General features: G+C 42.1%; 1 protein-coding gene across 1 annotated transcript; it reads right to left on the reverse strand.

The window, feature by feature from the left end:
* Positions 1-219: 219 nt before the first annotated feature.
* On the reverse strand, positions 220-10,888 carry LOC136098507 (uncharacterized). Its single transcript, XM_065831985.2, has 5 exons — positions 10,569-10,888; positions 5,934-6,029; positions 2,838-2,942; positions 1,979-2,074; positions 220-663 (listed from the first exon to the last, which is right to left on the reverse strand). The coding sequence occupies exons 1-5, from the start codon at positions 10,813-10,815 to the stop codon at positions 554-556; spliced, it is 654 nt and encodes a 217-aa protein (XP_065688057.1). The 5' UTR covers positions 10,816-10,888; the 3' UTR covers positions 220-553.
* Between the last annotated feature and the right edge of the window lie 2,199 nt (positions 10,889-13,087).

Consider the following 13,087-nt stretch of genomic DNA (forward strand, 5'->3'; position numbering starts at 1 on the left):
CCAGGATTTTGGTCAGATGCTTTGAACTTTGCTGATGTTCCAGAAAGATGCAAACTGCAAGTTTCCTCCTGCAACTGTGTAAGCTTCTTGATGGTAAATTATACTTGAAGTAACATCCGCTTCTGATGATCTGAATTAAGGACATTTTGTTTCACATGCTTTTTAAAAACACATCATTAATATAACGCAATAATTCCAATCGAAGGGGGAAAAAGAGCATAGATTTACTCTGAAGTACTTTATTTGAAGACTAAATTTCATTTCAAGATAAGCTGTATCAACCAAGACATAATACTTCTGCTTACAAAACAAGAACAGAAGAAAACATGTGCCATACACTACACACACTTGGATACTTATAACAACTTTGTTACAATCAGCAATACTTTTCTTCCATACAGAAAAGCATTTACTTAATATATTGGAGACAAAAAACTATCTGAAATCAATTAGTTACCATGTTGGGTTTTTTTAGGTCCCCCCACTGCTGCAAACTTAATCTTTGTATGGAAGTTACAGGAAGAAAATGCTGCTTATCTTTGCTGAAGATGCTTCATTCCTTCCTTTTCTTTGTACACTGCAGACCAGAGTATGGTAGTCGACATCTGCACACGTTTGGAGCGATGCATTTTCCTCCATGTTGACAAGGTAGTTTACATACAGCTGAAATGAGACAACAGATACATGGCACGTCTTCACCACAACACAGGATCATTTTTCTTCTTTGTCTCACTGTGCTAGCAGAATTGTTCCCTGGTGACCACACCGGGACAATATAAATAAAAGTATAATGGAAGAACTGAAAAGCAATGCCTCTCAATTTATGGCATCGTGTCTTCACTGGAATACAGCCACAGTACCTCTAGTCTTATTCGTGCTCCATTCCACATTTAAAATACCATAATTTCTTTTCTTTAAGGCACAGGCTATTTTTGAGATGGATGACTCCATGAAGTTGAGGGAACAATAAAAACTCTTACTGAAACTTGATCAAGCCACTTCTGGATCCACATCCATGAGGAAACAGTTGCCACACAGTAGCTGTTGCTCACACACTCCCCTCCAGTTCCTCCACTCCCCGAAAGAAGGCCAGAGGAGGACTGAGCAGGCACAGCTTTAGCTGTCCCCCAGCTACACAACAGGTCAAGTAACAACTCAGGGGCTGCAATTTGCTTATGAGCACCTGCACCAACAGAAGTCAAACTGGATGCAGATCTAGTTTGCGAACAGTGATTATTTTGACTTTAACAACCCAAACACTTCTACCATTATTGCTAGTGCAGGGAATGGAGCTACGCATTTTGTAAATTCTCTGCATCTCCCATACTTAGCTTTTAATATCACCCTCTATCTCGATAGACTAATGAATAAAAATGTTTAACATTCTCATTTGACCAGCAAAATGCTTAAGTATAATTTGTTAATGCTTGTTTACTACATATATTGCAGAAGAACTCACACTAGCTGATTTGGATTCCCACAGCCACACAAAAATTTCAAATAGAGAGGACTTAATCTGAAGACCTTGCACCCACAATATTGAGTTCAAAAGCAATGTTTAAATGAGTTTCAATTTTCCATGTTCATAAAATTTAATGAAGCTTCTAACCAACATCAGTAGCGATAATGTTTCTGTAATGGCTATTTTCAGGCCTTTCAACTGGGGTCTTTGCTTTATAGAAAATATTTCAGAAATACTGACAAGGTATACCAAGAAATGAAATTGGTGACAACCAAAACCTGAATCTTAATTTACTTGAGGTGGAAAAGTTCTGTCTTTCTGATCAAATTGAAAAGCCATCTATTCCTTATGCGTATTTGTAAGACCCTCAGTATGCAAAAGCAGCTCTCATTTACTATCCTAAGATACTTTCCTAGTAGCTTTGTTAGGCACTGAAGATTTGAACACTTTGTTCAAATGCTGGTAAATCAAACAAGTAGAGAAAAGGGCAAACAAAAAAGGCCAGAAGTCACTTACCTAAGTGACATGCTCCACCAACCCATCCAGCTGGACAGCTACAAATCCCAGGCGCCACACAAGCTCCATTATTCCGACAACCTTGGGGACAAATTGCTAGAAGAAAAGAATGGGTAAGTCAGCAGGATTTATAAAACTGATATAAAATAATTCTGACAGAATGAAAGATTCAGGATGATACAAATCAAAATGGCAAAATACATTTTCTTCCAAGCCAGATAACTCAACTGGTATAACTCCAAAGGCATTTCCAGGACCACGGAAATGGAAAAAAATACATATGTACTGTGTTATGAATTTTGGTGTGAATGCTAACAGATTTACACTTTAATAAAAAATAGTTTGACACTATTTTGTCCAAGCATGTACCAATAATGTAGGCAATTTCTATAGTAATACAACGACATTTCCGTAGTTATTAGCCTCTTAATCCTTTTAAAATGTTTTTATTACTGCAGTTACATTTTTATTCAATATTTTCATTATGTAAATACACAAGGTACTGTGAATGAGCCACACCATGATAATGTCACCCTAGCACCCTTATTTAACAGCAAAATAATACAGGCATTTTAACTGAGAGAAGAGTTCCTTCAAACTTTTCTCCTAGGAGAAAGACAGAGTTTCATTTGGTTTGAGGGTTGTACTTCGCTTTTTTATACAAATCAAATGAGTAAGAATTCTGTTATTGAGAATGCAGTGATAAAAAAATGAGACTACTTAAATCGGGCATCTAGAAAATTATTTGTTTCCAGTGCCCTCTCAGCAGGCTGTCATCAGGACTTATTAACAGGTCTCAGGAACTGTTAGGATTTAAGTCAGTTGTTGTACAAAAGAGCACGAGAATGTAGATACCCACCTTCTTGGCATCTTGATCCTGTCCAGCCAGAAGCACAAAGGCACTTCACAACTCCATTGACAGAGATGCATTCCCCACCATTCTGACAGCCACCTTCACAGCTGACTGTGGAAGAACAGCAGATGCAGTGCATTTCAGAAGCAGCATAGGGATTCAAATAATTATCTTTAAACAGCTGTTATATCATCACATCTTCAAAGACTAAAGTTTCAACTATTCAGAGCAAGGCACAGCGAGTGAGGATGACAGAACCATGTCTGCAAATGCCAACTCAAAATGCAGTTAAAATTAAGCATGTGCGTAAAAGCTTGTTGAGCATTTAGCCTGAGTGTACCAACAAACATTATTATTGCTATGGCACAGCTCCTCCCTTCCCCAGCTGTGAGCCAGCTGTTCATCAGCTACACCACAGTAACAACTAACATGCACGTTCTTATCAGTCTTGCCAATTCACAGCTGGTAAGTCAATAACGCGGTCAAGGATTCACATATTTCCTTATCTGGCAGAACCTACACATAACAAGAAGACGACAAGGGGATATTACTTTGACAAATGACCCTAGACTGTAGTTGAGTGGTGCCTTCCAAAAGATCAACTATCTAAGTTAGCCTCCTCATTCCAGAGTTTTTCTACATGCCAAAGCCCTGAAGGCCTCATTAATGAAGTATTATTTATGCCAGACATACAACTGGTATCAACTGTGGTGTGCACCATCTTTGAAATACGACATCATTGCTGTTGTGTAAAATCAAATGCATCCTTTCACAAGCATGAATGGAAGTGTATACAACACTTTCACCATACTGAAGAGAAACAACTATCCTTCATTATAATGATGGACAATTGGGATGTCTGCTTGATACAAAGAAGTCCAAATCTCTGTTCTACCACAAGTATTGAGCGTAATTTCAGCTAACAGATTTTTGGCACAAATGCTGAACATGCAAGGACACATAAGTCAACTCCAGCACAGCTAGAAAAGCTCTTCAAAGCTTGTTTGCATACCTCTGTCACACAACATAAGTTAATGTATTTAATATTGATTGTATTTGATCAACTGTCGTGACTGGGAGAAGTGTCTGAAGACCAGGAGAAAGCAAATGTCACTCAAACCTTCAAGAAGGTCAAGGAGGACACAAAGAACTACAGGCCAGTCTGCCTCACCTCAGTCTCTAGTAAGGTAATGGAACAGCTGATACTGGAGACCATTTCCAGGCACATCAAGGACAAGAAAATAATCAGGAATAGTCATCATGGCTTCACTGTGAGGGTCACCAGGAAGTGGCATAGGTTGCCCAGGACAGCTGTGAAGTCTCCATCCTTGGAGATATTCAAAAGCTGTCTGGACATAGTCCTTGGCAACTGGTTCTAGGTGGCCCTGCTTGAGCAGGGGGGTTGGACAAAGTGACCTCCAGTGGTCCCTTCCATCCTCAGCCATTCTGTGGTTCTGTGGCAGTCTGTTATAGCACATTGGACCACACTGCAGGTTTGTATATCCAGGCTCCATGTGCTGCAGTAGTGCACCTTAAAGGTGAATACAAGCACATCCCTTACCTTACAGGGATAACATGGTAAAAAATACAAGTAGTTTTACCCAGATACAATTTAAGTAGTATCTCTCACCTGGCTTCTAATTTAGGCTCTTCTGAGAAGGTTAAGTTCCCCCTTCTGTACAGACCCCACAAACCTACACTTTCAGTTGGCTTTTAAGAAATTTTTAAAAAATTCCTTTTGCTGGAAAATGATGCTGACTATGCTCCAGTTTACCTCATTGCTGTCAACACTGTTATGTCTACTCAAAATGATTAGTTATTTCCCAATACATTACACAACAGCACTGTGTTATACAGATCTTCAGCAGAAGACACTTCCTCATCTTTCTTAGTCCTCTATAATGTTGACAATTTTGAAATCAAATTATTCTCACTGGCAGTTGAATTCCCATTCAGTCTAGTTAACATCCCAGAGCTGTAGTTTAAGCTTCTGCAAACTTAGACAGATGTTACTGCTTCAGATACACTCAGGTCATGCTTTCTTCATGAAATACCAAAACCAGCTTTATTAAAAATTAAACAAAAAACCCCCACTCCAGACAACCCAACAACAACAAGACTCCAGAGAGCTGCAAAAATTAGCTGATTTCCTTCCTCAAGTACTAATTATGCTACACTCCAAGTAAACTCCTGTAGCTATTACACATTTGAAGGAAATAAAGAAAATGCCCACAGAATAAACATCAAGCATACACAGAGAATCCTGTGAGGTGCTGCTTGCTGCTCTGACCACAGTCAGACAGAATACTTATTAAGTTTTCAGTGCAGTGATGACTGCCCAACTAATTTATCAGCATGTGTTCAAAAAGAACTTCTGGAAACTTTTAAAGTGCCAAGTTGAGGCTCTTCTTCTGAAAGGAAAACAGTTCCTTTTCCTTCACTCTCTGGGGATATCTTGCCTACAACATCATTTACCCCTCAAACTATTTCAAGATTGCTTCCCCTTTTATCCCAGAACTCAAGTTATCAACAGTAGTCTAATCAGTTCGTAACAACATAACAATGTTTTCTTGGATTGCTTTTTCCCATCCATGCCTATATTCGATAGGCTTCACAAAAACATAAAAATTGGTCTTTGATGCTCTTTGTTTTTGTCACCTCCCACTACCTATCAACAATACATTGCCATATATATCTTTAGCAACTTCCCCTAAATATATACTCAAAAGATACTACACAAAAGTTTCAACCACCTAATGCAGAAATATGTATCTATGCAACTCATCCCATTAAATTATTTAGAAAGTCTGTTATAGAGCTAAACAGAACATTCACATAACACAGAAAGAGGGTATTTTCCAAGGGATAAAATTGTCTCAGATTCTCACAACACATTTCAGTACATATACTCCACCCCATTCTCCTGCAAGCATGCAGATCCTCTAGGCCATGCATTTCTTCAGAGTAAGGTCAGAGGTCTAAGGAATTAAGGTCATTATTTCAAAGTGCATTAGATCCTGGACTTGAGTAGCCCCAAAAGAATATTTTCTGTTTTCAAACTTCCTGTCTTTCCAACCTATCACTTATTTGGGTTCTACTCACCTTTATGACAGTATCTACCCCCGTAGCCAGGCGAACATCTGCATTTTCCAGGTCTGAGGCACTCCCCACCATTTTTGCATTTTGGATAACATGTTGCTGTAAGACACACAACAAACAAAGCTTGGATAAATACTGGTGAAGCTTACCAAAATTACTTCTTAAGTACATAAGAGATTGGCATTATTTTAGTCTCTGAGCACTCAATTTGTCTTCGCATTTCCAAAGATATATTTGCCCTACCATCCCACATCATCAATCAGGTGCAATAGCTTCCCTGCACAGAGAGCACTCCACCATTCCAACACTCAAAACTAAGGAAGCTTTTGGACCCTAGACAGAAGAGAGCCATATTGTAAGGGAACAAAGGAACACAACTGGCCTGCCAAAGAAGCCTTTGATAATTGAATCAAGAAATGACAAGTGAGAAAAGAGGTGATAAGAAGAAATGATTGAATAAAAAGTGCTGCAGCTTTAGTGGTGCCTTCCAGTTCTTCAGATGTAATATTAGACTTCACTCTTCACTGGATTCCCATATACCTCTCCAGCAAAAAAACCCACATGCTTCCTTCATCATACCTATTTTCTAAAATTTCTCCAGGAATAAGTCTGCACTTCCTTCTCCTCCACCCTCTTTTTTTGCCTCAGTTGACCTCTCAGAGACCTTTCTGAAATGTACAGTGTTTGTTTAGAAATCATTCAAGATAAATGTAAATTTTGTCGTAACTGTAATTATCTATTGGGAGAAAAGCATCTATGATCATCACAGATTTTGCAACTTTTTCATCGCTGACAGCTTGGACAAGTTGGACAAGGCACAAATAAAAATATCTTCATTTTGCAAAATTCTGAATAAATCCAGTCAGATAAAAAATAAATTACTTATCCCATAGTCCACCCTGCTACTCATAAATCATTCCTGAATCAGGCCTAGTATCTGAGAAAACCTGTGAGAATAAACAAAAATTTTATAAACCCATGTATTTCAGAGAGTCTCATCTGCATTAACTGCAGGTGTGAGATGAGTTCTCTACACCGCACTGCTTTATCCTTTGAGTGGGTGAGAATTTTGAAACAGGGAATAAGAGGGAAAAGACAAGTAGTGAATAACACGACACTGATTTTGACCTCATATAGATATAGTTATTACATATATTAACATATAATTATATAATTAACATATAACTATATAATTAACATATAGTTATTGCACTTTCAAGCAATCCAACAGAAGAATAAAGGATTTTTCATATCAGTATCTGCAGAACGTATATTTGCATGCAAATAAAGGACACAGATGTGTAGGAAAGTACCATTTAGCATTCAGTTCTGCATAACTATTTTCCCAGATGGTTTCAGTTAATCGGAAATGCCATAGCTCTTAATTTAAGAAAAACTCTATATCTGTGTTATTTCACATAATTTTATAAAGTTCACTTTACCTATTTATGTTAAAAGATACTAATATGGCAGCAGCATCAGAATGTCACTGTGAAGTCACATACACAGAGTAACAGAGCAGCCCTGCCGAGAAGATCCAATCATTAAATTTGATGCCACTTGCATAAATAAAGTATCAGAGGTGGAAAGCACTAGCATGAAACAGAGGAGGGGGGGAGGAAGAGAACAGCAATGAGATCCTAAACACTGTGCAGTACTGCGATCCTATTCCACTGTTCTCATCTATTAATACTAACTTTTACCATTTGGACTGCTGGATACTTTCCCATGCAAAACATGTATTTAAAGAGAGCTGAAGAAAGACTCTCCATGAGGCACATGTTTCATAAAGCAGGGATTTCAATAAAGGGCAGGAGCTGTATGAAAAAATTAAATATTGTCCTCAATTCCACAGTCTCCAAACCACACTTCTTTAATGTTTGTTCTACCCCTTGCCAAAACATCTGCAACTCCTCCCAAACTTTTAAGAATAAGCAAGACTGTACCTCCAGTGAACGGGAGGGATCTGACCTGCAGCTTCATAGCACAACACGATACCACTGGCCTCACCACAAGAAAGGTTATGCCACAAGCATCCTGAAGTATTTTCCAATATACCTGTCTTCAGACCCCCCTTTGGATTGTTCGCAGGTGTTACAGTTGAGTCCCCCAGAACTACCTCTACACTTCACTTCTGCGTTATTGCAATCCAACTTTGAGCAAGAAGACTTAGCAGGAATGACTCTTTTCTAAGCAAGCCACCCAGCTGGAGACAACCAGTCTTAGAAAAAGTCTTGCCCAACTTTTTCCCTCTGTTATATCCATATTTTGCTAGCCCACAGGCTAACCTACACTCAACACAGCATCTGTCTATATAATTACATCACAGAATCACAGAATGCTAGGGATTGGAAGGGACCTCAAAAGATCATCTAGTCCAATCCCCCTGCCAGAGTAGTAACACTTAGATGAGGTTACACAGGAAGGTGTCCAGGTGGGTTTTGAATGTCTACAGAGAAGGAGACTCCACAACCCCCTGGGTAGCCTGTTCCAGTGCTCTGTTACCCTTACTGAGAAGTTTCTTCTCAAATTTAAGTGGAACCTCTTGAGTTCCAGTTTGAACCCATTACCCCTTGTCCTACCATTGATTGTCACTGAGAAGAGCCTGGCTCCATCCTTGTGACACTCACCCTTTATATATTTGTAAACGTTAATGAGGTCACCCCCTCAGCCTCCTCTTCTCCAAGCTAAAGAGCCCCAGCTCCCTCAGCCTTTCCTCATAAGGGAGATGCTCCACTCCCTTCAGCATCTTTGTGGCTCTGCGCTGGACTCTCTCCAGCAGTTCCCTGTCCTTGAACTGAGGGGCACAGAACTGGACACAATATTCCAGGTGTAGTCTCACCAGGGCAGAGTAGAGGGGAAGGAGAACCTCTCTCGACATCCATTTATCTTCTAACCACAAATTCAAATAAGTTTGAAGATCACCTACTTAAAACGAAAGCAAATATAACTTTTTCCAAACTGCCTTCAACTTTAATGAAATTCACCTTTTGTTAATTACAGAACAGATTTTTCTCCTTTCCCTCTAAGCCATCTCAATGGCCAGAAAAGGCTAGAGGCATCACAAATACTTTTTTCAACCCACTATTTCAAGAACATGACACTTCAAGCAAAAAGCACAGTGCAAAACTGAAAAATACTTCCCTGCCTCCAGTCAGACAGACATGTCCCACCGCTCATTTGTATGTTTTTGGTGAGAGAAAGGAGGAAAAAAGTGAACTTATCTGAGTATTCTTGACAGAAAATGAAACTTCCTTTATCCATTTTTTCTGCATTGATGACATTATCAGCATTCAGTGCTTCTTTTAACAATACCAGACAGTTCACCTCTCTAGTTCAAAAATGGATCTGCATCTCTGACAATCTTTCACACCTTCTCTAAACCCCAAAATGTCCAGGATCAAACAGTTGTTTGGAACAGCACATAGTGTGTAGCTATTCATTCCCACCACGCAGCGCATTAACTGCACATCATTTGTCACCAACTGCTAGCATCAGCTTCTACATAAAACAACACCCCATGAATGATTATGGTGCTGAAAGAAATTTTCAGCATCCCATTTCAGAGTTTAAAAAAAAAAAAACATATTATAGATGAAGGTCATTGAGAACTACAACAAATACCATGCAAATTATATTACCTCTTCACACAGGACAAGAGGTAAGGCAGAAGAACATCTCCCGATATGGAGTGTTACTTAGCAATTAGCCACAACGGTCTGTGGTTAAACTTTTGAATAAAGGAATTAGAAATTGAGCACGTTAAATTAAGTAGGGTTTAAACTGTAAGTCTTCTTGCCACTGTTTACTTTTTCATATTGGGTGACATTTTCAAAAATCCTTTGTCTCCCCTGGGCAACCAACAGGAACAGACTTCAGTTCCCCCTGGCTTTACGCCTCCCACTATAGAAATGTGATATACAAATGAGTCTGTGTCTGGCTCAGAAAGCGGTCAGGCCTCTAAAAGCACCATTCCCTACTCAGGCAAGTATTTAAACATGCACAGAGAAAATGCTTAAAGGAAGCTGATGCAGAACCCTATCCTGTAAGTGGAGGTTTGCTCAACGTTCAAATGGTAAAATGCAACCTCCTCACAACACAGCCATTTCCAACAGCTGGGTCTACTCACATAAGTGAATGAGCGTCTTCAGAAGGGAGCTGGCTCTTGGCTGTGTTCTGTCAGTTTTACTGCCATTGCCTCACCTCACCAGAACCTGGGTGTTTCTACCCCTCTTCTTCCACCCCACCTTGTTTGCATCCTCCCGGCATCTAACCACCGTCACACCATCTCCAGAGCCGGGCTCCTCAGACATTCGCGGAGGGGTCACTTGCGGGAAGGCTGACAGCCCCGAGCGTTCACACACAGGTGCCTGCGTCCTGCTCGTTCGGGTCAAGCCACGTCCCTGAAGAAAGACCCTCACGTACCTGCCCCAGGCGCGGGCAGGCGATGCACGGCGGGACGCCCCGTCTCCCAGCAAGCCCGGGTGCCGTGCGCGGCGCAGCCCACGCTGCCCCTCGCTTTTTCCCGCCATCGCCCCGCGGCCGCTCCTCGCTGCCGCACTCCACTGCACCCCGCCGGTCTCCCCACCCAGCGGCTCCCCGGAGCGCCCTTCCCGCAGGGCGAGGCCGGGCCGTTACCGTGCTGGCAGCGCTCGCCCTCGTAGCCCTTGGAGCAGAGGCAGGTGCCGTTGCCGAGGCAGAGCCCGCCGTGCTGGCAGCGCGGGCTGCAGGCGGCCGGCGAGCCTGCACCGAAGGGCAGGGCGGCCCCGCGGGCGGGCAGGGTGCCGGCCTCGCCGCCGCGCCACAGCCCGCACAGCGCCAGCCACAGCAGCAGCCGGGGCAACCCCCAGGAGAGCCCCCGGCCGCCGCCGTCCCGCCGCGCCATGGCCCGGGCGCCTCGCCCGCCGGCAGCCGCTGGCTCGGGCAGTTCGCCGCTGTCCCGCTCTGCTCACTCCCCTTTCATCCCTCGGTCCTTCACGCCCCCTTCGCTTTTCCCCTCTCCGTTCTCCTCCACTCCTCCTCCTCACCCTCACTCTAGCGCCGGCCCCCCACCGCCCCCCGCGGCGTGTCACGGCGGGTGGGAGCCCCAGCGGGTGTTGGAACGGGCAGCGGGATGCCCGTGCGCGGGCAGGGCCGGGGCGGCAGCGGCCGCATGTCAGGCGGCCAAGGACGCTCCCGGGACGCGGCCGCAGCGGCTGAAATAAACCAGGCCCGGGGGGTGTTCGGGCCGCATGCTGTCCCAGAGCCTCGCGCTGGCAGAGATCAGCCGTGGGCAACCCCTGAGTGGGGCTGAAGTGCCCACAGGTGAAGGACTTTGCTGACCCTTCCACCCCTTTCCAGGATGGCACTGCTCTTGCCATGGAAGTGACCTCCCTCTCTCTTGTGAGCCTCCAGCATCTCTAGCTTCTAATAATTTTCATCTTCAAAGTCACTGTAAGATGTGAATATCATACAAATATCTGTTACAGTAGGACAAGGAGTAATGCTTTTAAACTAAAGGATACAGGCTAGACTTGAGGAAGACATTTTTTACAGTGAGTGTGATAAAACATTGGCACAGGTTGCCCAAAGAGGTGGTGGATGCCCCATCCCTGGAGACATCCCAGGCCAGGCTGGACAAGACTCTGAACAACCTGATCTAGTTGAACATGTCCCTGCTCATTGCAGGGGGTTGGACTAGATGAACTTTGAAGGTCCCTTCTAACTCGAACTATTCTATGATTCCATGATCATGACACAATATTTGAGGGTGATTTGAGAGACAGGACTGATGTGCTGTACTCACTGCCATTTTGCAGATGAGAAAACGGGAGGAATATGGCTTTCATGCTACCACCTCATCCAGTGTGCCATCTCTGGTTATGGCTTGAATACATTTTTATGACAAAATAGCAACATAGTTCAGCTATGAAAATATACTCAGTTGCAGGAACACAAACACAGATGATCAGAAAACCTTTTTTCCTTCATTATTTCCTGTCTTTCACAAGCACTTCCTATAATTTTAAATGTTTCCCAGAGAAGGCACACACTTCCAGTGCCAAGACTGAGCCCAAGGGATTTTTTTCAGATGAGTTTGATTGTCGAATAGCAATAAAAAGATAGTATAAACACCTATGCAAAGCATCTACAGAAAAGTGAAGCAAACCTCATGCCTTTTGAAAAAAACTAAGGAAAAAACTGGTCTGCAACAGTGAAATGTGATTTTGAATTAGTTTTGTGAGTGGCATAAAACAGTTCAATTTGTTGCCCAGATGAAGCTGTAGCATGATCTGATAATTGAATTCATTTTGGCTTGAAATCAAAATTTGTGTAATTGCTTTATAAAATAAAAGGCAAAAGTACTTCTGCTAGAAAACTGGCTTTGATCCCTTTTCACACCTACAGACTGTCAAACATACAGTTCCTGGAGGGAGTAAAATACAAGGCAAATCTATTACTGATAGCATGAGGTGCTGTCAGTTTCTTGCACAGATTAAGGCACTCATAATGTGATCTTTGTGAGACTCTATTTAGCTTTTCAAGGAGCAAAGTAACATGTTAAATGATTAAACAAGAGAAGCCCAGAAGCGCTACCAAATTATTGCCTGAAACAGGCACAATTCCCCTCTTACTTGTACCCAGGCCACCAAAGCATCTTTTAGATGAAACGTACAAAAAATTACATTCATCCTGTGCAAACCTGTGTTGGAAATATCCTTTCATGTAGTACTGATGCTGAACAAACAAACAAACAAACATCACACCACCACCACCACCACAAACAACAACAGAAAAAAACAACACACACACAAAAATCCCAAACCCACAGTGATCTAAGTACTCATGTGTAAATTACCACAGTCTGTAAATTTGCTATCTAGGAAAACAGACATCCAAATCCTATTCATATTACAATTCCAGTTGTGGTGGGGAGAACAGTGTCTCCTAGTTTTGTAGACAGTATTCCTTCTTGCAAGTACCAGGGTAATTGGATTGTGCAGTGAGAGCACTCTTGGTAAAATTCCTTTCCAGAAATATATTGGGGAATAAATTCTTACCAAAAGGAAGAGCTTTGTTTATGACAACCCCACAAGAGCAGAAGGAGAGAAGAAAATAACAGAGATACTGACTCTGGGCTTTATTGTTCTCTGGTTATACAATAGCTGTACACTTCC

This window comes from Patagioenas fasciata, chromosome 2 (assembly GCF_037038585.1).
Source record: "Patagioenas fasciata isolate bPatFas1 chromosome 2, bPatFas1.hap1, whole genome shotgun sequence".
NCBI classification, from domain to species: Eukaryota; Metazoa; Chordata; class Aves; order Columbiformes; family Columbidae; genus Patagioenas; species Patagioenas fasciata.

Coding starts and splice junctions, on each gene's coding strand:
- LOC136098507 (XM_065831985.2), bottom strand. CDS start 10,815: ATGGCGCGGCGGGACGGCGGCGGCCGGGGGCTCTCCTGGGGGTTGCCC. Junction 6,030..10,568: donor GGGCGAGCGCTGCCAGCACG/GTAACGGCCCGG, acceptor TGTGTCTTACAG/CAACATGTTATCCAAAATGC. Junction 2,943..5,933: donor GGGTAGATACTGTCATAAAG/GTGAGTAGAACC, acceptor GTTCTTCCACAG/TCAGCTGTGAAGGTGGCTGT.